General features: G+C 41.1%; 1 protein-coding gene across 2 annotated transcripts in view; it reads left to right on the forward strand.

Moving 5' to 3' along the window:
* Positions 1–16501, forward strand: part of CRACR2A (calcium release activated channel regulator 2A) — a 222323-nt gene extending 205822 nt beyond the window's left edge. For both annotated transcript variants that reach the window (XM_072654002.1, XM_072654003.1), the window contains 3 exons: positions 8231–8332; positions 12658–12734; positions 15891–16501. In XM_072654002.1, the coding sequence (XP_072510103.1) occupies positions 8231–8332; positions 12658–12734; positions 15891–15981 (270 nt within the window). In that variant the 3' untranslated portion in view covers positions 15982–16501. The remainder of the gene's footprint in view (positions 1–8230; positions 8333–12657; positions 12735–15890) is intronic.
* Positions 16502–24610: the final 8109 nt, after the last annotated feature.

The following is a 24610-nucleotide window of genomic DNA, read 5'->3' on the forward strand; positions in this document are numbered from 1 at the left end:
AATTCCGGAGTGGGTTCAAATCCCAGTGCTTCCACTTACTGGTATGACTTTGAGCAAATCATTTCACTTCTCTGAGCCTCAGTTTTCCCAATTGCAAAATGGAGTCTGTAGTAGTTACCTATCTCACAGGCACATTATGTGGAAACACCCAGCAAACCTTAAAGTGCTTTATGGATGGCACCTAGTGAGGATTAGACATGGTATGTGTACTCAGGATAAATACACATTTCCTCCACTAGAGTCCTAATCAGATGCCTTGTCGCAACATCCAGGTAACCATCAGTTCTCAGAGTATACACATTGAGCTCCAACAGGTCCTACGTAATTGGAAAGTCTTGAACAATGAGCCAGGAGGCTGATTATCCAACTGTATTCCAGCCCAGTTTTGGGGGGTTTCTCTTTCTTTACCCAATACCTAGCATGGTATTTTGTGTGTTGTAGTGGTTTATTAAAGGCTTGTTGAGTTAAATGCAGTTGAATCATCAGAAAGCTGAGCCCTGAGTAATATAACTAGAGGGCTGGAATATGTGTGAAGGGAAGGAGCCCCCAACCCCCTTGAAATCCCAGCTCCTCCATTCAAGCCTCGTGAAGAAAGCAGGAGATGTATTGTGTGAAGGGAGGCATGCTAAAGGTATGGAACACTGGCATCATCAAGACACTTGTTTTCAAGGCTCCTGAAAAGCTAAGTCAGTCTGCCTTGGCAACCAGCAATCAGAGATGTCAGAGGATGTATTAAAACCTGACACCTCATTTGACGGAAGGGGGTACTGACAAGTAGTTCTTTGTATTTGTGCTGTACCAGATTTTTCCAAGGAGTTCTAAGTCACTTGAATTGGCAAAGGGAAGACAGAGGGGGAGATCTAATAACAGCCTTCAAGTATTTGAAGAGTTATTATTAAGAGAATGGTGACCAGCTGTTCTTTATTTCTCTCCTCCCCCGAAAGGCAGAACAAGAAGAAATGGGCTTAAACTGCCGCAGGTTATACAGAACAAATGTTCTGCTGGAAAGAGCACTGGAGCAGGTGTCTGGGAATGACTCCCGGAAAGCTTCAAGGCTAAACTGCACCCCTACCCCAGCTCTACCACTAACTAGCTGTGTGACACAGGGAACTCACACCTCTAGGAAATTCTTTGGTGAAGGAGATCCTAATATTAAGGCTGTCATAAGTACAATCTTGCTTGACTGTAGAAGAGTGGATGAGTTTCTTATTATGAAGGGGTGGGTTGGTTTTTTTATTTTCGCACATTGAACAAAAATCTGCCTCACTGGAATTTCCTCACCCTTCCATATAATAATCTTATAGTCCCAAAACTCTTGTGATCCTTCCCAAAAGCCATAGCATAGTCCACATTTAACGTTGTCTCTTTTTCTTTGATGAAGAGCTCTCAGAAAAGACAAAGAACAGGATTCCAGTGAAAGTCCTAGGTGTACCATTTACTACCTGAGTAGGCTTATACAAGTGATTTCCTTTCTCTGTGCCTCAGTTTCCTTTCCTGTAAAAGGAGTTGGACTAGATGCTCCCTAGGACTCTTCCAGCTTCATACTTATTTTTATCCGTACCCTACCTGTCTTCTTTATACCCAGTAGAAAGACTTCCCTTAGGAATGAGATTAGAAAATTCCCTACAAGAGGAGTTTGGACTTTTGGCTAGAGTACTTGCTGTCGATGTTTCTTGATTATGTACATTTTTTGTGCATTTCTCATAACTCAGAGCACCTGAAAATCTCTCTGGCCTCTTTCTCCCTTGGAGCCTTCCATGCCTACTGGAGTCAGATAGACTGACCCAACCTAAAACATTTGGTACCTATGCTAGGGAGCTTTGTAATTACTCTTCATGCCCCATGTGAAGCTCAGGATGATGGGGCAAAAGAGACCTCAGAGATCATCTGGTTTAACCTCTTTATGTTACATATGAGAAAACAGAGGCTCAGAGAGGTAGTGACTTGCCCCAAGCCACACAGAAAGCTCATCTCTGTGCTCTCCCTCTTCTACCTTATCATCATCTCTGTGTCCAAGCCTCTGTTGGAGACTACATTTAGTGATACCGAGGTTCCTGGCCTAGCTTCATCTCCATCCTGGCATGGGAGCAACCCAGTTCTCCTCTCAGATCACATGTGCAAGACTGCTTCTCTTGCCACTCCCTGGTTGCTAGCTAATTCACATTGCACAGTCTTTGTGAGTGGTGGCACCTTACAGCACAGAACAAAAAATAGCACAGTTGGAGGTTTGGTTTTGTTTTTTTCCATGTTCCAAGTTGAGCTTGAAGTGCTGGCAGTTGAGAATGAACTACACAAATAAATCTTGTTTTGACTCATAGTCCAGGGGCTGGATAAATATGGAAACCCCCAAGATATAATTTTGCAGCCATTTTTCCTGAGCATAATGGCACATTTTATTATGCAGAGAAATTTTTTTGTTCTTGCTCCAGAGAAACACCAGCACTATCCAGGCTAAATGTTTTTTCTTGCCTCTCACCAAATATATATTGAAACACACACACACACACACACACACACACACACACATTCACACCACATCTCCCAAATATAACAACTCCATGTTCTCTACCAAAAAGCAGGCTGCCTTTCTGAGTTACTGCCTGTCATCTTTATAATCAGAAAGAGGTAGGGTTGTGAATTCCAGAGTCTTCTCTTTCACATTTTTAAAGTTCAGAGAAGACCAACAAAAATTATCATAAAGATAGAAAATCTTCTACATCCTTATGATCTCAAAGCCAGGAGGGGCCTCAATGATCACCTGCTTCAGCCCCCTGGTTTTATTAAAGAGGAAGCTGAGACTCAGTGAGAAGGAATTTACCCAAGATCTCATGACTAGTTATCAGAAGAGGCTGGATTGGTATCCAGGTTTGCTAAAGAGAGTCTATACAATTGGTTAAAAAGTTGAGGATTTACAAGGGAGATATCACTATTCATCTTTCATTCTAGAAGAGTACCAGTGACATCACAAAGATAATATCTTGACTTGTGAGTGAATTGGATTTCAGTAAAGCAGAACCGTGCAAAGTTGTCAGCCTCACTCTGTCCTCCAGTGTCATGAGAATCTACTGGCCAGACAAAAGTCAAGATAACTAATGGTGGCCCAGGATGCAGTGGGTGACCTAGGCCTTTCTAAATTAAGGTCTTTTCCAGGTCTTGGTTTATCTGAGGCAACACCCATTCAGTGACTAAGGGCTAGGTAAGAATTTAGTCAAAAGGTGGCCCAACTGATCATCAAAATTTGTCAGTCTGGAAGTGGAAAACCCTTAGAGCTTCTTGCCAGTACAGAAAATAATTGCTTTTCATACTCTTTCTAAGTCATGGAAATCTAGATTTTGGCTTAGCATAAGGAACTGTTTCCTAACATTTCCTTAGGACAAAATAGTCTTAAAATAAAAATGGGCCTCCCCTTAAGGAAGTATGCTTCCTGTGCCTGGTGGCATTTGAACAGAGGGTGCCTGATTGTTTTTTGGGAATATCAAAGAGAAATAAGTGCTGGATTAGATGACCTCTGGTGCTCTTCCAATGACCAAGATTCCATGATTTGGTGACTCATTGGGCTGCAAAATCAAAGGCTGACAAGGGATTTGTTTGAAATCTATAATATTGTAGAGTATGGAAAGATCAAATAGAAACTCTTTGATCGAATCACATCACAGAAGACTAGAACTGGGATCACAACATGATGATTAAAAGGATATTCTGTGGACTTTATTCACACTACAAAGAGTAAACTTAGAGAACTCACTACTCTAAGACTTAGGATGAGTTAAAATGTTGGAGGAGATATATGCTTAAGGAGGGTGTGTATAAATTGATGAATGATGAACTTATAAGACTTTCCTAAGGGAAATGAGAAATAAGAGGAGGGATAGGATAGGTAGATAAGTGTGGGAGTGAGTGGGTGGGGAAATGCCTTCATTTTGAGATTGATGTAATAGAAGGAAACTATTGGGGCCATGATCAGAGATAGTATCTTGGGTTAGTAGGATTGTGTCATCAATGCTACAGAAGCTGGAAAAGACCTCAAAGATCATTTAGTCCAACATCATTAGGAAACTGAGGCCCAAAGGAGTGATATGACTTGTCCAGAGTCATACAGTGGCAGAATCTATGACTAATCCTATGCTCTCCAAATCCAACATGATGATGTTCCTCTGATAATTGTTCTAGAATCATGGGTCAGTTTTATCTGCTTGAGCCTTAATTTATTCATCTGCAAAATTGGCCTAATAGTACTTCATTACCTCCTTTATGGGGTTGTTATAAAGAAAATATTTTGCAAATATTTAAGTACCATCAAATGTGAGCTCTCAAGAGTGGGAGGACAGAGCTATTGAGAACAGGAATAAATACAAGATTGAAGAGCAAATTGTCCTAAGTATGAGGAGTCAGTGTTGTATAATGGAAGAACAGGGCTTATACTCAGAAGACCTGAGTTCTAATCCTAGCTTTGCCACTTCCTATGTGACCTTGGGCAAATCATTTAATCCTGCTGAGCCTTGGTTTCCTCACCTGTTAAATGAGAGAATATAATTTGATGATCTTTTACTTCTGGCTTTCATGAGAAGTACATTGTGGGAGAAGTATGAGGACTTGAACTAAATAAGAAAGAAAAGGCAACTGGATTGATGATTTCAATGGGGGTAGGAGGGTAGAACTCAGAGGAGACCAGAGATTGGATTTCAGAAGAAGTTTGTGCAACCTTGGGAGAATGCAAGGAAAATTTAAAGAACAATTTCCAGGTTCCAGCTCTACTTTTGACTTCAGGGAGAGAATGGTGAAGAAGGATGAGATTAAGAAGTAGAGCCCTAAAGAGGAAGACTCTAGGAGAAGGTAATTGGCAAAGCAAAGTAAGTAAGATGAGGTGAAGTGAAATGAGTTGCTGGGTGCTTTGGGAGGGTCATTTGGAAAATGAGGCAAGTTGAAATAGGAGGCTGGAAGGAGGCAGATGAGAAAAAGTGAGTGTGGCAGTGGAATTGCTGAGAATAAAAGAAAGTTGGGTGTAACTTGTCAAGTTACTAAAAGGTAACTAGAAGCTATGCCAAGTTTTTAATCAGATATTTAGGGCTAATGTGCTAATAATGTGCTATTTAGGTGGTTCAAAAACCTAAGGCTAATAATTTCAGCCAGTATGGCAAGTGGGCTAAGTTTAGTGGTGTGATATAGCAGCTCCCAAAGCTAATGTGATATTGGGCTGCATTAGGGAAGACTTCGGTATTAGGAATAAGAAGGTGATAGTTCTTCTGGACTCTTCCATGCTTAGGTCAATTCTAGAATATTGTGGTCATTTCTAGTTGCCATATTCAGGAAGGACATTGAGAAGATGAAGGATCTTGGAAGGAACTGGGGATATCTAGTTTGGGGGAAAGAATTCATGGAGGTGATGCTGGAGGATACAACAGCTGTCTTTATATATTTGAAGAGCTATCAGGAACAGACTTGTTCTGTTAAGAGGCAAATTTAGGCTCAGTATCACAATAAACTTTACAACAATTAGTTGTCTAAAAAATGAAACAGGCTGATTTGAGAGGTCATGGGTTCCCTACTCATTCATTATGTTCTAGAGGTGGGGAACCTGGGTCCTCAAGGTCACATGAGACCTTAAGGCCACAGGTTCCCCACTACGTAGGTGGTCACTAAGGTTCCTTCTGATTTTTAATGTACATTTCAACCTTCATGTTTGAGGCTGACAAATCCCATAGGAGAGCTTTAAGGAGGAAGGCATAGATCTAGAACTGAAAGAAACTTCAGAAGTCATTTTATAAGCACCTATATTTTACAGATGAGGAAACTGAGGTACTCAGAAATTAAGCGACTTGACAAGGGTCACACAGATACTATGCATCTGAAGAAGGATTTGAACCCAGTTTATCCTGCCTCCAAGCCCAACAATGCCCTCTCCACTGCACCACAGTGGCTCTAGGTTGGATAATCACTAGTTGAGAATGTTGTAGTTCATATTCCTTTTGAACATGGCTTGGACTGCATGGTTGCTGAGGTTCCAGCTCTAAATTCTGTAATTTTGTTGATCTCTAAAATGCCTCCCAGCTCTGAACTTTCATAAATACTGTAACATATTATTGCACTAACTTGAAATGGAAGCATTGTGATTAATAGAGTGCCAGATAGCAAGGAGAGGTAACCATGCTATAAGAATGAGAAATCAGGGGAAAATACAGTGTTCCAAATATCTTACTGCAGTTTTAAGATTAGGTCATTAAAGCTTAAAACTACACTAAGACTTTTAGGACACCTTGTACTTAGTAGAAGATGGTACTATGCAGTATTTTATTACAAGCCCTTTTGGAACAGTCTGTCTGGGCCCTAGCTCCCCATTCTATTTTGTATTACTGTAAACTATTGAAACTCAATAACAGTGACTGTATTATTGCATATAACCATTAAGAGTTCATTGAGGATCTTCAGTTGTAATTGTGAATTAAACTTAAAATTATGATGACTATTAGATAAGATTCAGCCATTTATTTGGAATTATGGTGATTATTAAAAGAATCCATGAAACTCTCAGGTTTTGTAGCTTCTGTGCCTCCACAGCACCTCTATATAGTTTTTTCCTTTTAAATTTTAAATTCAGTTGCTAGGAATTAGCATAAGTTGTCAAATAAGTATTAAAGTGCTAATTAGATCTTTGACAAAGTAAAAATAATAGCCTGCCTAGAGTTATTAAATATGGACATTATCATTTTATTCACATTGTATTTCAACTTACTAGGCCCGTTTTTCAAACTCGGGAGAGGTGAGTGTTGTGGGTTTGGTTCTGTCCTAAAGTCTAGCCACACGAGTTTTATTGCAAGATGGTCATCATGCGAATGAATTACATAATTACCCTATGTTAACTCCTTCAATAGAATAATGAAAATTGCATTATATAATATTACATTCTTAGCAATATAACATCATTGTAATGATTTAAAAAGAAAACCAAGTTACATTTAACGTCTTTAAGGTTTACAAAGCTCTTCCTTAGTACCGGCACAGTTCCTGACACATAAGTGCTTTAAAGCTTGTTAATTGATTTTTCACAATAATCCTCAGAAGGGTTCAAAGAGTTTTAGTGGCTTGTAGAATCTTCACATCTAGAACCAAAGAGAACTGTAGAGGACACCTAGGCTAATATTCTCATTGTACAGACTTACCCACCCAAGCTCACACTTGAGATCCAGTCTGCTGACTCCAAGCATGGAACACTTGTAAATCAGGAACAGCTTTTTTCTGGATGGGGTTCCATTTAGACTCAGGCTATCCCGAAAGGAAATAGCTACAGAGCCCCGAGTGATGGCTTCTGCTAAGGTACTCACATTCATGTCCTGAGGAATAAGCATCCATCAGGACAGCCCTCTGGAAAAGTTCCTGAGAGTGCAGCTGTAAACCTGCAAGGACTCCCTGGACCTTTACTCTCCACTGCCTACAGCTCTGGCAGCCCTGGTATCTTTAGGAAAGCCTTGGCCTCTCCTTGAAGGTGTGGGGTAAGAAGTATTCAGTTTCACAGGGCCCCATTTGAACCATGTAGCATTGTTTGAAAGTTTATAACCTAGGTTACATTGCCTGCCTGACTTCCCCCTCCCCTAGGTTGTACTGAGCCAAAGGCACCTACCCACACCTTTCTGTGGGTATGTATGGCACTGATCTAGTTACAAGCACACACACACATTTACATATATACACGTACATATACACATATATACGTATATCTATACACACATATATCTACCTATACACATATATGTTATAGACACACATATATGCACATATACATATACACATATACATATATATCTACACATACACATATATATGCATGTGTGTGTGTGTGTGTGTGTGTGTGTTTCACTCTCAGACCTGATTGTCATTAGAGCTATGAGAGATTCATGGAAATCATCAAGTCTGACTCCCCTGTATTTTACGAATGAGGAAACCAAGGGGAAAAGAAATGACTTCTCCAAGGTCAAGTAAAGAGGACAACTAGGACATTTAACTCTAAAGCCAATGAATCTTGGCAATACTTGTCACCATCATCAAGTCATGCAGAGAAGCCTGCTTTCCCATCTCTTTCCTTTTTGATGACTCTATCTCCTGTCGCACAAGAGTGTAAACTGCTGAGGATTCTAAACCCCAGTAGTCTCTTGGAAATCAGCCTTTGTCAGATCTTCTGCCCTCTAGTTTCTCTTACCCTGGAGTTTGCTCTAGCTGGGACTTGTTTGTTCTACAGGAAGCTGCGGGAGAGAACATTCCCATCCTCCTTCTGGGCAATAAAGTTGACAATGAAAAAGAGAGAGAAGTCCCCCAGGGACATGGAGAACGTCTTGCCAAGGTAAGGAGGAGGTAGTTCTACGCATACTAGGGTCAGTCAGGAAAAGATTTCCTGCTGGGGAAAGTCATAGGTGATGAATAGAATTTGAGGCCACATGGCATTGAGGGAAATCTCTCAAACCTTCAGTTGCTCAAAAGTCAAGATAAGGGGGATGAGATGGCGGGACTATTCCCAGGAAGGATTGCTAAACTAAACATGCTTTGAAAGCAAGCGCAAGCCTGCAAGCCCAAGAGAGCCATGAAATAATACCAGGCTTAATAAAAATTAGAGAGTGACCCAGAGAGGAAGGCAATTTCCTTGACTGTTTGTATTTCCTGTTTGTGGTTTTCTGGGCAATCTTGTTTGTCAGAGAGGTGAGGTGAGAGTGACTAAACATGGTGGCTACAGAATGATGGGAAAGAAGAGCTGGAGTGGGGCAAAAAGAAGGGGAGCTCAAGCCTTGTGAAGTGTTGGTGAAGGGAACTCAAAAAATTTTTGGAAAATGCTCTGCCAGGCTCTTGCCCAGATATGTGTATGGTCTTGTATCAGGTGGTCTCTCTCATTCTCTCTCTCTCTCTCTCATTAATTTATCATTATATATTATATACATATGTATTATTATATATAATATGTCAATATATATCTTATTATTACATATATGAGAGAGAGAGAGAGAGAGAGAGAGAGAAAGAGAGAGAGTTGAGAGATACAGACAGACTCACCTAGAAAAGAGAGTTAACCATGGGAGGAGGATGCATTCCATGAGACCCTGAAGCTTTTGGCTGTTAAAGATTGGCCACTGCTGGGGAGGTAGAGGAAGAGGCAGCTGGAGGGCAGCTACAGCAGTGGGATGGGGTAGGAAGCATACCCTGTGATTAGGTTGCTGTCCCCACTGGAACAGGGAGAAAGCTTAAAATGGTCCTATCTGTGCCCTAACACAAGAGGAAGTATCCCTGAGTAAGGACAGCTACATATTCCTCTCAGGCATTTAGAGTCAACCCTAAGGCTTGCGGTGTCTTTCTCTAATGTTGTTTACTTGTGACCCTGTTCCAGTATAGACCACCAACAGCTGATTTCCAGTGACTCACTCCCTGTTCCTTTTAACCAATTAGTACTGATTAGCTTATACAAAGCAATATTTATTTCAAAGATATGCCAAGAAAGGGAGTAAAAACATTTCCCCCAACATCTTGAGGGCATATTGTTCAGTATAAGAACTTAGTCTCTAGAATGAATGATCTGATTTAAGCTGGTTTCTACGATTTCACATCCAAGTACAACATCGCTATGGGGTGAACTCTGATCTCAGCTTGGTCCCAAAAGCCACACTTTGGGTTTATCAATATTAGACTGGCAAAAAACCCAGCCTGGGCTTCTCTCCAGGGCTCTGAGACCTTCTCACTATCCTTATCTGTAGAAACTCACAAGGTCATAGCCTACGATTTCCACCTAAAACAGATAAAAAACAAATACTAAGAGAAAGTACCAAGGGATGTCTCCAAAGGCTACAGGCCTACTTCATTTGAGGAGCACCTCCCCAAATCTAGTGATGTTGGTAGGGACCATCAAAGAGGTTCCTTTTCACAAACCAGTTACAGTACACTTGAATATGCTCTAAATCTCTCCAAAGCAAGTCCCTTCATTACATATAATCACATTATACATAATCACATTACATATAATCACAACTCTCCTGAAACAGGCTCTCCAGCCTTTTCCACATGGAAGTTATACCTGTGGCATTCTGTGCATAATCATTAGGACTGATATCAGTCTTCTGTTGTATGTCACAATACCATCTTTACCAGTATTAAGGGTCTGTTAATATAAATAATCTATCAATTGACAAAGACCTTGGGATATCATCTTTGAGAGATGCAGTGAACCCCAAATTCATCACCCTGTAGCCAGCCTAGAGGTGGGCTGTCAAGGTTCATACTGTCATCACATTATGCCTGAACTATGCCAGTAACCAGCTGGTTAGTCTCCTTGCTTCAGGTCTCCGTATTCCAATCCACCCTCCTCTCAGCTCTCAAAGTATAGGTCTGACCATGACACTCCCCTATTCAATAAATCAAATCCAAAATCTTTTGTTTAGCTCTTAAATCCCTTCATCTTTCCATCTTCTTATGCTTTTCTCCCTTACATGTACTCCTCAGTCTAATACCTCTGACCATCTTGTGGCATCCATCTCCCAACTCTGATTGTTTTCCCTGACTGTGCACTGTGCTTGGAATTCCCTCCTTCTTCTGTTCTAGATCCTGGTTTCCCTCAAGTCTCAGCTAAAATCTCACCTTCTACAAGAAACCTTTCCCCATCCTCCTTAGTTTTAGTGCCTTCCTTCTGAGACTATTACCAGTTTATCCCACATCTATCTAATTTGTATATGGTTATCTCTCCCATTAGATTGTGAGCTCCTTAAGAGACTATTTCTTTTTACCTTTCTTAGTATCAGTGCTTAGCATAGTAGCAGGTATGCTTATCAGGTAGCAGGTGTTTAACGTATGCTTATTGACCTGCTTTGGAAGACACAGGTGAGTTGCCGGTACCTGTGAAATTACTGGCTATTATGTCATTAACATCATCCTAGCATATAACCAGATTGAAAGAAGGTCTAGGGAAATGACAAGCCACCGAACCAAAAAATCAAAATAGTTAGCTAGCTTACTAGCTGTTGGAAAAGTAAAACCATATAGTAGATGTGAAAGAGATTTGAAAAGTATAAACTATGTATTCTCCCAGTTCCCACCCCCTCCCCAAAAAGCCTTAAAACCAGTGTCAGGCATTATTATTATAGAATCATTAAATATGAGGGGAGAAAGAAACCAGCTCAGCATAGTGATAACCTGGCCTAGAGGCAGGCAACCTGAGACTGAATTCTGGATCTACAATTAACATGCTGTGTGATCTTGAGAAAGTCGTGTGAAATGAGGAGGTTGGACAAGACATCATCTAAGATTCCTCTGAGTTCTATGAATATGCTACCTAATCCAACCTTTTAATTTTGCATTCAAGAAAGCATGACTAGTGGTAGTCATGTTAACTTTTATACAGTGTTTTGTGCTTACAAAACACTTTTTATGCATTACTGCATTTGGTCCTTATTCATCCTGTGGCATGAATAGTATATGAATTAATGTTCCTCTTTTGTTGATGGGTAAACTAAGACATAGAGAGGTGAAATTATTTTGTCCAAGGTCACATAGCTAGAAAGTGGCAGAACCAAGACGTTAATGTGGACCACACTGATACTTTAAAAACTGTCCTGTGTTTAAAAATTGCCCATCACTTGGGCAATGGCTGAACAAATTGTGGTATATGATTGTGATGGAATACTACTGTGTTATAAAAAGTGATGAGCTCAATGATCTTAAAAAAGCATGGATAGTCTTGTGTGAAATCATGAAGAGCAAAATGAGTCGAACCAAAAGAATGTTGTAGAGTAATAACAATATTGTTTTTTCAAGTGACCTTGATCTAATAAGTCATTTTGACCATTATAAATACCCAAATGAACTACAAAGGACATATGAAGGAAGATGTTATCTGCATCCAGAGAAAGAACTGATAAAGAGAAATGTGTATGGAGTGGTTTTACATACATACATATATATGTATATGCTTATATGTATATGTATATATATATATATATATATATATATATATATATATATATATATATATATATATATATATATATATATACTTACATACATACCTACTTGTGTCTAATGGTAACCATCTCAAGAGGGAGGAAAGAAAACAGGGGAAAAAGTTAGTTACATGATAAATTTATTATACATTTAATAAGAATAGCAAGTTGTACATAATAGATTTACAGTTCACATGCAACCATCTTTTTTCTAGTCTGTGTTATGGAGTTTTCTAGTTATTAAGTTGAGAATAAAATAAATACATTTTTTAAAAAATAAAAGTTTATTGACTGACAAAAAACACATTTTAAAAACTTCCCTATAATCCGTAGCATAATGAATCCTTTTCATAAAGTAGCGAAAGAAGGTGGAGCAACCAAACCTAGTTGTGATCCAGTGTGATGTGGGCCCTTGGGCAGCGCTTCCCATAGGACAGAGGTAGCATTATGAGGATGATGATAGTAAGTTGTCAGTATCCTGCTTGATACTGCCCTGCACTGGACTAGGGAATGAGAAGGATATGTAAACTACAGTGAGAGGCTGAGTTAGGGAGTTCTGGGAAGGAGTTAGTGAGTCCTCATAAAGACTGGACAGGATTCTGGATGAAAGATAGCAGAATGTTTTTCATCCCTAATGTCTTTCCTAAGGTACTGCCTCCTAAGTACTCCTTTTCCTTCTGTCTCATGGGTCCAGGAGAATGATTTGATCTTCTACGAATGCAGCGCGTATTCGGACTATAACGTCAAAGAATCAATGCTTCACTTAGCCAGGTAAAGAAAATATAACTCCACCATCCACAGTGTAACGAACGTTCTAAAGGAGAAAAAGAATGAGGGAAGCACATCTTCTTGTGACTGAGTCTGATGACAGCCAGTGCATAGCCTTCCCCAAAGGACAAGGCAGGAGTGAGCACCATTGTCTCTACATGGAGAAGGTCCCATCTATCTCTTCAGAGGAATGGAACAGAGGAAAAGTACTGACTAGACTTAGAATCTGGGGGCTTAGAGATCCTAAAAATCTCTCCCTTCAGGAGACTGGAGCAGTATAGTAACCAGTGGGACAGGGCCTACTATGTATCTTGCATATAATAGGCAATTTAAAAATGTTTGATGGATTGAATTTGAATTTGTAGAATTTGGGATCAAGGTTTAAAGAAATCTAAAGGATTTTTTTTCCTTTTTTTCTATCATTTTTTTCCTTTGTGTTTGGGGATGTGGGTCCAGAAGCGACTCTATGGAGTAGTTAATCTGCTATGTCTTCTAATTATCTTTGAATGGAGCTGCCATTGATAAAGGCATGATCCTTTGAAGTGAAATCCTTGTTGAATGTGTCTAAAATCTGCCCTAGTGCAATGGTATAGGAAGAAAGAGAAGAAAATCACTGGTTTCCTAAAGAAAACAAATGGTAGAGAGAATAAGGGCTGGGGTTGCTTTGCGGTCATCCTTGGCATCTCTTCATCCTAATCCTAAAACAAGACAGTTTCCACCATGCTCTAAGAACAGCATCATTCTAGCATCATCACCTTGCAGAAAGGTAAACAACAAACAGGACCTTCTTCAGGCTAACAGTTTTGTATCATCCTGACTTGACAGCAAAATACGACCCAAAGCATGAGGTAAATCACCACAAAGTGGGGTCAGTTACAGGGCTGTAGGTTAGGTCCAAATGGACAGAGGGCTTAAATGTGGAAATGATGGGAGATGTAGTACTGGAAGAAATCACCCTGGTGTCATGGAAAGAGCACTAAAGTAGTCAGGGGACCTGGTATCATGCCCTATTAATGTCACAGTGTGACTGTGGGTAATATTCCCACTTCTCTCTGGGCCTCATCTATAAAATCTGGGGGTTGAGGGAAGAAACAACCTAGGTATAACACTAGATTTTAAGTGAAAGGACCTAATTCTGTTGTTTCTCTGGGTCTCAGTTTCTCCATCTATACAAGGATGGGGTTGGGTTACGTGATTTAACATCCCTTCAAGCACTAAAAAGCTGTGGTCTTATGTTTCCTGGTTGACTAACAGCCAAAGATAGATCCCTGGCCTTAATACAATACAACACAACATAACACAACAAAAACACAATGCAACATAAGAATTCAAGATATATTAAGCTATTGTTGTTTTTTGGTCATTTCAGTCAGGTCTGATTCTTTGTGACTTCATTTGGGATTTTCTTGGCAAAGATACTGGAGTGGTTTGTCATTTCCTTCTCCAGCTCATTTTGCAGATGAGGAAATGGAGGCAAATGGGGTTAAGTGACTTGCCCAGGGTCACACAGCTAGTAAGCGAGGCCAGATTTGAACTCAGGAAGATGAATTTTCCTAACTTTATCCACTGTACTACCTACTGCGTATAGAAGTACACGTACTAAGCAATAGGAAAGAAAGGAAATTTAGATCAAACATGGGGTATGCTCTCACGCCTAGCTGAGGATAAGACACCAGCACAGATGACTACAACACACACTATTCCATGATCAGTGCATCAGAACGCTAGGATAATAGAAGTCGTGATTTACATAATGTGTTAGGCTGTCATGTGCTTCCCACACACTAACTCACTGGAGCCTTAGAACTGCAGAGTGGGGTAGGTGATTCAGAGGCTATTATCCCCATTTTATAGCTAAGGAAACTGAGACCCAAAGAGATGAAGTTACTTGCCCAAGGTCACGCAGATAACACACGACCAAGCTGAGATTTAAAAGGAAAACAAAATAAGAATGCAATATTAAACCCCTGCGGTAAAGCCGATAGATACAGGGGCCAGACAAATTTGGCCTGCTTGAAAGGGTTGCCCAACGCTAGCCTGATGGAAAGTCCTGAAGACAGTGCTTTTAAGCCATGCAGTACATTTTGGAGGCTTGACCTCATTCCTCAGGGCTTAAAGATCTTCTAAAAATCCTTTCATGCTAACAATTACTTAGTGTATACAGTGGAGAGTTATTATCAGTGGGATTATACTGAACTAGGAGGCAGGAGATGTGGTCTTAGGTCGTGTTAGTTACCTAATAACTCATTATAAAAGCTTGGCCAAATCCCTTAACCTCTCTGAGCCTCAGTTTCCACATTTGTAAAATAGAGATGGCAATAATATTATCTTCCTTGCCAAAGTCTCAAGATTGTCATAAGAAAGCAATGAGCTGAGAATTCAGCTCCTCCTACTCCTTTGCACAGGCTGGAGTCCACAAATGTAGAACATTACCTATATTGTTAGTGGGTTTTTTTTTTGAGGTATTGATTGACTTTGCATATTTTTTCTCATTCTTGTTCTTATTGCAGTTTCATGTGCAATCTCTTTTTTTAAAAAAAAATGTTATGGAAATGCTTGTTTTCACCCATAAATTAAAAATAAAATAAATTAAAAATTAATTTTTTTCTCTTCCTCTTTTTCCTCTTAAAAATAGTTCTTTGTTATAAAGGATAGCTCTCTGAGAGACAGACACATACAGAAGAAATTTAAGTGATGTAAAAACACAGATAAAATTAAAAAAAAACAAATTGTAAAAGAATGAAATGAACCATTTAATGAATGAACAAAGTTTTTATTAATAGCTTACTATATTCAAAGCACAGTGCTAAGTTCTGGGGATACAACTAGATAAATTCTTCAAAGAAGCTCGCATTGAAAAGTATAAAGTTTTGTATGACTATAAGATACCCCTACTATTACTTTAAAGTCTCTGGCACTCACCTCGCATATTACCTTGTGGCTCAACCCACTGGCTGACATTGTAATCACAGATCAAATAGTAACTGCTACTTACTAGTTCTATGGCTATGGGCGAGTCATCTCCTCTCTGTGAACCTCAGTTTCCTAGTCTTTCAGATGGAGATAAATAATACTTGCACTGCCTACCTCTAGCCTTCACTATGACTCATCTGGAGGTTGTTCTTCCCTAACTAATGACTCATCTTCTTTCTTTCCCAGGATCCTTAAAGAACAAGAAGACACTGTGAGAGAGAATATCATCCAGGTCCACAATGAACCCAAGAAGAAGTCCTGCTGTGGCCAACAGTAAAGTACTCAAACTGTGCTTTGAGATCATGACAGGTCCTATATTAGATCCAGAATGCAAGTTCTTGGTTGAAGCCCACCATATGGCCAGCCAACATATGGCTAGAGTTTGATTCATTGCGATGACTCATTCCTCCTCTTGCTGTTAAGACACTAGGGGTCCATTCCCCCCTCTCCTCTCCCTCAAGCCCAGATGTCCATTTTTAGAGCCTGATTTCCTATGGTGAAGAAGGAGGTGGGGATGGAGAGGGGAGGGACAAGCTTGACAGAGGTCACTATGTGCCTTTCTCCATCTCCCTTCTTCTTCCCTAGGCCAGGACATCCTCATCATTGTAATGGCCCTGGCAATTTTTATAGGACAGATTTGCTGCTTATTGGACAGCAACCTGAGTCTTCCTCAGGAACTACATCAAGGCACATTCTCTGGTAACTAAACTGTCTCTGTAAGCACTTCCTAGGCCTTGATCTTATTTAACTGTGTTTAAATTACTTCGACTCCATAAAGATTTTTTGTGAAAATATAAGACCAGAGCACTCATTTCCAATCCAAATTTCTCCAGGTTACCCTGACTAAAAAAGGCACTGGAACTCTGGGCTTTAGTTACTTCATCTACAATCAAAGGAGGTGGGACTAGATGGTTATCTCAAGACCCTCCAGGTCCTTATGTAGCAGTATCCCAGACCCTTTGCACTAACCCAACCCTGACCCAGGCTGAAAGGGGCTGTGTCTGGACTATTACTTTGGGCCAATGACCTGGTTCATTCCAATTGTTCACCTTCAGTTTCCATGGAAGTGTACCTTACAGAGGACCCATGGCCACACCACCAAACCCTCGCCTCCCCTGTCCTACCCCCACCAAGCTAAACTGCAAGCAACTATACTACATCTGGGGTTAAGAAAGTGAACTTATTTGGTACCCAATGTAGATGAAAATCAAAAGGAAGAAGAAAAGGGAGGGAAGGAAGGAAGAAAAGAAAGAGAGAAAAAGGAAAAAAAGGAAGGAAGAAAAGCCATCTGCTTCTAAAACAGAGACCATTTCTAGGGGATATAAATACAATATATATAGCTATATAAAAGCCATTTTCTAAATGTTTCTCAAAATAGCTTTTAGAAAAACTGTATATGATGATTAATGGGCTGGATTGACGCTCAGGCAGGAGAAATCACTATGCTTTCAGATATGCCAGAGAGGCCCCACACTAGGTCCATAGTTACCAACAATTTTCTTTTTTCTCTTCCTTTCTTCCCTCGCCCCCTTCTCCCACCCCCACCCCTTCCCCAGGAGATCATATTTTAAAAACAAACCTCAAAAAAATCTGTAGCTGTGTCTTTTGATATTTTGATGAAATTTGTGAAAGAAGAGAATGTTGCTGTCACTTTGGCTAGTATGGAAAAAGAATGGGAATAATGGAGTCTCAGTTTCCTCATTTGTAAAATGAGGGAGGAGGATAAGGTAGCTGAATTAGAAGACTGCCTGCTTCCAATGTTCCGTGCATCACTGCCCTGAGTGCCATGTGATGTTGCTTTCTGTTACTTGCCGTCCAGAGGCTTCTCAGAGAAGTGCCCTGTTCATATTTATAGCCTGCCATCCAGCTGGGAAGTTTACAGGGTTTCAGGCCTCTGCTGCCACCTCCCTGAAATCTATCTGGCAAAAGTTCTAAGAGTGCTGTTTGCCACTTCAATCACTGGTAACACATGGCATCAATGGGGGTGGAGAGATGGGTGCTTAGAATAATTTCCCTGTCATGAAGAGGAGAGAGGGGAGGGAAGGGATGAAAATTTAATATTTATGGATGTGAATGTTGAAAATTAAAAATAAATTAACTTTAAAAAATGTTTCTTAGAAGGTTCAAAACAGTAAAACAGTGGTAAAGGGTTCAAGATCTGGGGTCAGTGACCCTGGATTTAGAAATCTCAGCTTTGCTATTTATTATCTATGCAGCCTTTGGTAATTCATATTAGTTCTTTGGATGTGTTCACCTTTAAAATGAAGAGTTGATATTCTTTGATCCCTAAGGTTCCTTTCCCATTTAAAATTTATGACTACCTGCTCTACCTGTACCTAAGGCCAGTCCTTTCTCCACTTTCACTAGACATTATCATTCCTACTCTTTATGGACCCCACCAAGCCACCTTCCCTTCTCTCTACCCATCTCCCTTTCGAATCTAGAGGTCTATTCTGGGTCTGGGGGTAACCCAGGTTGGACAAAAATGAGATTCTACAAATTCCATCCCACCACTGGAGGCTCTCTTTAAAGACAAAAGAGAATGCCTAGTAAACTCAGTAAAGTATGGGACCTTATAACTTACCTCACCGACTAAGAATAAGATTAAGGTTGGAGGGAGGCTTGCCTTATGAAAACACTCGTGGTACAGTGAAAAGAGCCCCCAGATTGAAGTCAAGAGGGCCAGCTTTGCTGCTGCTCATATAACTTCTCAAATAACCCTCATCCCTGGACCTTAGCTTCCTCATCTGTACATAATCATTGTCAGGAGCTCTCCTTTTGACTTAAAGGACCTAGGTATGCTTTGTGGAGCTTTCAGTTCCCTGACCCAGATAATGCCTGGGAAAGTCTGTATCTCTGAACCACTTAGCTCCAAGGATAACCACCAGCTCATCTTATAAGGATGCAGTGTCACAATATTCAAATTACAAAACTATTTTATTTAAAAGGGCTATCTGAGCCCATGGAGAGTGAGCAGAGTCCCATCCCCATAGTTGGAGACCTTCCCTTCATAGATCTGTATGGTCTCCATTACTTCCAGTACTAACTTGGATGGAACTTAAGCTGTTTGCTATCATGCTCTGCTTCTAATAGTTCCCACCACCTCCCATCAGGTATTGCTTTTCCCTCAGAGATCCTGTGGTTCTATCTCTAGCTCAGCTCTTGGGACCATTGTAGCTCTGCTTCCTGTAACCCAATTTTCAGCACTATTTTCCTTCATTATTCTGCCTCCTTTGGTTTAACCCCTTTGGTGATCTAGCCAAGGAAAGGGAGGGGTACGTTTGAATGCTGGTAGCATTGCCAAGTTGTTATGGTAGCATCACCAGGGTAGCTACACACTGGTTACCCTTCAGCTGGGGTACTGTATCTGCACAGAATCCTCATCCTCCCCTCTTGCCTACTAGAGGTTATGCTTTTGAAGCAAATGAAGAAGCCAGCAATTCTGATCCTCTTAAACTACAGAAGCGGTGGCTTTTCTCTTTCGCACATTATACTGCTTCTGGCTCACTGACAAATGGAAAGAAAAAAATAGGTCCAGTGTTCTATCTTTCTATATTTGTTACTTTTTTTACAAGGCTTATAGAAAGATAACACCGACTCCTTCTCTTTGCCTTTGTAAAACTCCAGGCTCAGCCCAGCCTTACAGGGCAAAAATGTCTTTGATCTATGCATGAAAGGGAGAATTCCTCATCTTTTTATAGCTCTCTATACATTAATTGATACATAAAACAACCAGGAAATTTTGTTGACCACCAAACTTTACCACAGGGTAAAACTTAAAACAAAAATGAAACATTTGGGGGAACATTTTGGGTTGACTCTCAGTTACCCTATTGAGGTCAAACAGAACAAGAAGAAAACAGAGATATTCAAAGTCTTCCTGAAAAAGGAAAAGGGGATGGGGGAAGGGCAAAGAGTCATGATCTCTTCCTCCCTTGGTCAGCCCCATAGTTCACCCTGTAAATGTTTCTATCACCTCCTGGCTTGAGCTTCTGTTCTACTCGGGTTCAGGAAAAAGGGGAGATCTAGAAAGTGGGAATACAGGGCAGATCATCTCTCCAGCAATTTTGTTTCCTCCTCCAAGTCTCTCAAGGCACTGCCCATACATAGTTATTCCACTCTCCAGCAAATGGTGTTCATTTCCTTCCACCGCCATCTTTCCACTGGTCAACTTGGTGGTTCCTTCCAATTCTAAGATTCTATATTGACTTTGGAGTCCCTAACTCACTATGGTTAGAGTGTAGGTTATACCTTGAGCATATGTTTTGTACCCAAACCCCTGATAACTCACATCAAAATTATCCCAAGATGCTCTACGAATCCAACCATTCTAGACTGATAAGGGCAGCTAGATGGCTCAGTGGACCTGGAGTCAGGAAGACCTGAGTTCAAATCTGGCCTTAGACAATTACTAGCTGTGTGAACCTGGACAAATCATTTAACCCCATTTGCCTCAGTTTCCCCACCTGTAAAAATGAGCTAGACAAGGAAATGGCAAACCACTCTAGTATCTTTGCCAAAAAAATCCCAACCAGAGTCGTGAACAGTCATGCATGACTGAACAACAACAGACAGATACTGTGCGTTCCACATTCCAGCCCCAATGGTCTTCTATCTATTATCTGAATTTAATACTGCATGTTTCCTCTCTATACGTTCCTCCAGGCAATTCCCCTTACCTAGACTGCATTCTCTCCTTGGAGTCATTAGCTTCCTTCAAGGCTCAGCCCAGATGCCATCGCCTGTGTACAGCCTTCCTTGTCTCTTCCTACCCAGCTACCATGGCCTCCATGTTCCTTAAGTCATCTTCCTTTTACCTCTCTAAGTACTATGCCCCATCCCAAGCCCCAGAGGTTCCTCCACACACACCAGGGACAGAGACTCTTTAGTGTGCCTGAAAGGAGGAAGTGCTTAGTCAGTGCTAAATTGAATTGTGCTGTAAGGAATCTCTTCTTGCCTTCTTCCAAGGATCCAGTCAGTCCATCAGTCAGCTAGCACTTACTAATAATCAGTTATTAAGTGTCAGGCACCAGGCTAAGTGCTGGGGATGCAAGAAAGACCAGGTCTTTAAGGAGCTCAAATTTTTAAATGAGGAAAATCAATTTGTAAATGACTAAGTACACATAAGATATATACAAAGTAGATGTTAGGGGAACTCAGAGGGAAGGCACCAGTAGTTGGGAGACCAGAAAAGGTATCCTGAAAGAAGATAGGACTTTGGATGACTCGAAGAAAGCTGGAGAAACTAAGAGGCAGAAGGAAGAGGCAAAGAATTCCAGGCATGAAGGACATGCAAGCAATGCTAGGGGTGAAGGTTTTGTTAAGCACGTACTAATGTGCCCAGCACTGAGAGAGAAAGATGGGGAGTAGGGAGTGAGGGGAGGGAAAGAGAAATGGAGAGAGAGAAAGACACCAACACAGAGACACAGAGAGATATAGAGGGACAGATAGAAAGAGAGAGAGCAGCCAAGATGTCATGGTAGCAAAATCCAGAAAGTCAAAGCACAGGTAGGAAGGGAATGATTTAGGGCCAGGACCTGTTCCAAAATGGGGGCCCCTGGATGGGACTCACCTGTAGGAGAAGGGGCCCTGCAAGTCTGAGAACCTTTTCCTCTTCCAGTTCTCTCTCCCAGTGAAATCAAAGGCAGTATCTCTCCTTATCCTTTCCTTGTGAACAAGATAAAAAGATGTGTCCTAGATAACAGAACACAAGCCTCCTAAATGACGTGAATGACCAATGATCTTGCCCAGAGTACCTTGCTTAAATTGTTTCCTGATGCCTGGGAGGTGGTCTTGATTTCTCAAAGACTATACAAGGAGAGTAAAGGGGTACAGGTGGAGGGGGGGAGATGTTCCAATGTGAGAAGAGCATTGTCATGATGTCAAAGGTCAGAAGCACAGCCAAAGCAGAGGCATAGACATGAGGGATGTTATATCAAAGATGGGAAATGGAACATCATGAAATGAAGCATCAAGAAATAGCATTACACTACATTAAAGGGTGTAGAGAGAAGTAAAATGTAAGAATATTGGAAAGGTAGGGAGAGAATAAGCATTTATAGAGCACCAACTATGTACCAGGCACTGTGCTAAGCCCTTCATACAAATATTATCTCATTTTATCCTTACAACAACCCTTCAAGGTAGGTGCCATTATTATACCCATTTTACAGATGGGGAAACAGAGACCAAAACATAATAAGTGACTTGCCCAGAATCACAGCTTCAAAGCATCTGAGGCTAGATTGGAACTCAGGTCTTCCTGACTGCCCAGCACTCTATCCACTATACCACCTGCAGAGGACTTACTATTTGACCCTGGAGGTAACAGAGGGTCACTGGAGTTTATTGAGTAGAGGTGTAACATGGTCAGACCTGTACTTTAGAAAAACCACTTTAGTAGCTGCATATAAGATGGAGTGAGTAAAAACTTGAAGCAGGCAGAGCAATTCCAGGGTTACTGTAATAACCCAGACAAGGGGTGATGAAGGCCTGCACTAGGGTGAGCAGTTGTATAAGTGGTGAGAGAGGATTGGGGAGAAAAAGCAAGATTTGGCAAGGGATCAGGTATGTGGGGGGCATCTGAATGAGGAGACAAGTGAGGTACCAAGGTTGTGAGTTTGGGTCTCTGGGGTGGTGCGGGGATCCTGATGCTCTCGAGAGTAACAGGACAGTGGGGAAGAGGGGAAGTTCTAAGGGCAAAGATAATTAATTCTCTTTAGCAGATGTTGAGTTCAAGATGCCTAATGGACATCCTCTTCTAGATAAGGGTGAGACTGGTGCTCAGGGGAAAAACTGGAGCTGGATATATAGATATGAGAATCATCTATATAGAGAAGATAATGGAACCTATGGGAGAAAAGGAGGTCCCCAAGTGAGGTAACACTCTTCTCATCAAAAGAAGCAGGCCCAGGACAAAGCCTTGGGGGATACCTTTCATTAGTGTGTAAACTGGAGAAAAAACCAGCAAAGGATACTGATAAGTGTGTGTGTGTGTGTGTGTGTATGTGTTTGTCCTTCGTTGCTGAAGAAGACCACGCCATCAGAGAAATGATGACATGACTTGCACTTGACTTTGTTTTGAGTGAGGGAGGGCCATGCAGGTCACCAACCTCACTTCTCCTCCAGAGCCATCTGAATCCAGTGACCAGATATTCATCAGAAGGACTGGAGATGAGCCAGGATGAGGTAATTGGGGTTAAGTGACTTGCCCAAGGTCACACAGCTAGTGAGTGTCAAGTGTCTGAGGTGACATTTTGAACTCAAGTCCTGCTGACTCCTGCACTGGTGCTCTATCTACTGCATCACCTAGCTGCCCCCACTGATAAGTATATAGTCAAGTAGGAAGAAAACCAGGAGAATACAGCATCAAGAAACTCAGAAGGGATGGAATCCAGGAGGAAGGGGTCTGCAGTGTCCAATACGAGGAGTTAGGAAAGGTCAGTCTTTCTGGCACAGAAGAAATCATTGGTGACTTTTGATAGTGCAGTTTCAGTTGAACGATGAAGCTCAGAAGCCAAATCATTGCTGACAGTTTGGAAGAAAGTGGAAGTAAAGAACGTAGAGGAACTCAGTGTAGACAGATCTCTCAAGGAGTTTAGCCAATTAGGGAAGAAGATAAACAGGATATCTTGCTGGGATGGTGGAATTAAATAAAAAACTTTTAAGAATGAGAAAGACATGAGTATCTTTGTAGGTAGATGAGAAAGAGCCAGTAGATAGGGAGGGACTGAAGACAATAAAGAAGAAAAAAGAGGACATATTCAAAGATGTATGTAGAATGTTGGGGTTGGCAAGAAGGGCCACTTGCATGTGAATCCAAAGTAAAAGAGAACATATTGGATGAAGTTGTTTCAGCGATGGTGAGATGGGGAGGGAGAAAAGTATTGATGAGTGACTTCAATATATTTAAAGTATGAGGGGAGGTCTTTGCCTGAGAGAATGGGGGAAGGGGTGTAAAACGAAGACTTGAGGGAAAACAAGAAGTTCTTAAACAGCCACTGTGGAGAATAAGATAGTAAATCAGAGGAGAAGCAAAATGATTGCTTTGCTACAGTGAGAGCCCAGGTGAGATTAGATAACTTAAATTTGTAACAGGCCAGCCAACAGTTTCATGATTCATCCTAACTTCCTTTAGTAGCAAGCAAGAATAAAGAAAGGTGGGGGTGGGAGTCATCCAGGTAAGTAAGGGATATGATTAGACTCTTCATGCTATTTGCCGATGTGGTTCAAGGCATGGTCTTTAAGAAGTAAATCTAGCCAGCAAACCCCAAGATAACAAGGTAGGTTTCAGCCATCAACATTTACCTTCCTTTGGGTAGCGCATTGTCAGGTTAGGGCACAATACTGCTTGTGGGGAGAGGAGTGAAAAGGAGAAGAGAGAACAGGGGAGGGGAGGGGAGGAGAAGGGAAGAAAGAGAGGAGAGGAGAGGAAAAAGAGGAGAGAGAGGAGAGTTGGAAATGACCTGGAATAGGTCAGGTGGGTCCACACTGGGGCAGTTTGGACTACTCACAGGTTGTGGTTTGTCCTTTCTCAAAGAGAAATCATCAGGAAAATGATGTCAGCCAACCACCCTGAGGGTCTTTCCCTCCCAGTTTGATTTTTTTTTTAATTAAACGGACCGTCCCTTAACTCACTTCTTAGATAGGTCTATTATAATCACTGAATGAATGTCGTCTCAGTCAAAGTGAGAACTCTGAAAGGCCTTAGCTTAAAAAGACCAAGTGGTTTCCCACTGCATCCAAGGTCATCTCCAGTCATCTGATCTATATCTGACCTATATCTGACCATTGGACCCAGATGGCTCTGGAGGAGAAAGTGAGGACTAGTGACTTTGCACAGCGCCCCCCCCCCCCAATAAATCTAATTTACTTGCAAGTTTCAGCACCATCTTCCTGATGTCATG

Source organism: Notamacropus eugenii, chromosome 3, assembly GCF_028372415.1.
Source record: "Notamacropus eugenii isolate mMacEug1 chromosome 3, mMacEug1.pri_v2, whole genome shotgun sequence".
Classification (NCBI taxonomy): Eukaryota; Metazoa; Chordata; class Mammalia; order Diprotodontia; family Macropodidae; genus Notamacropus; species Notamacropus eugenii.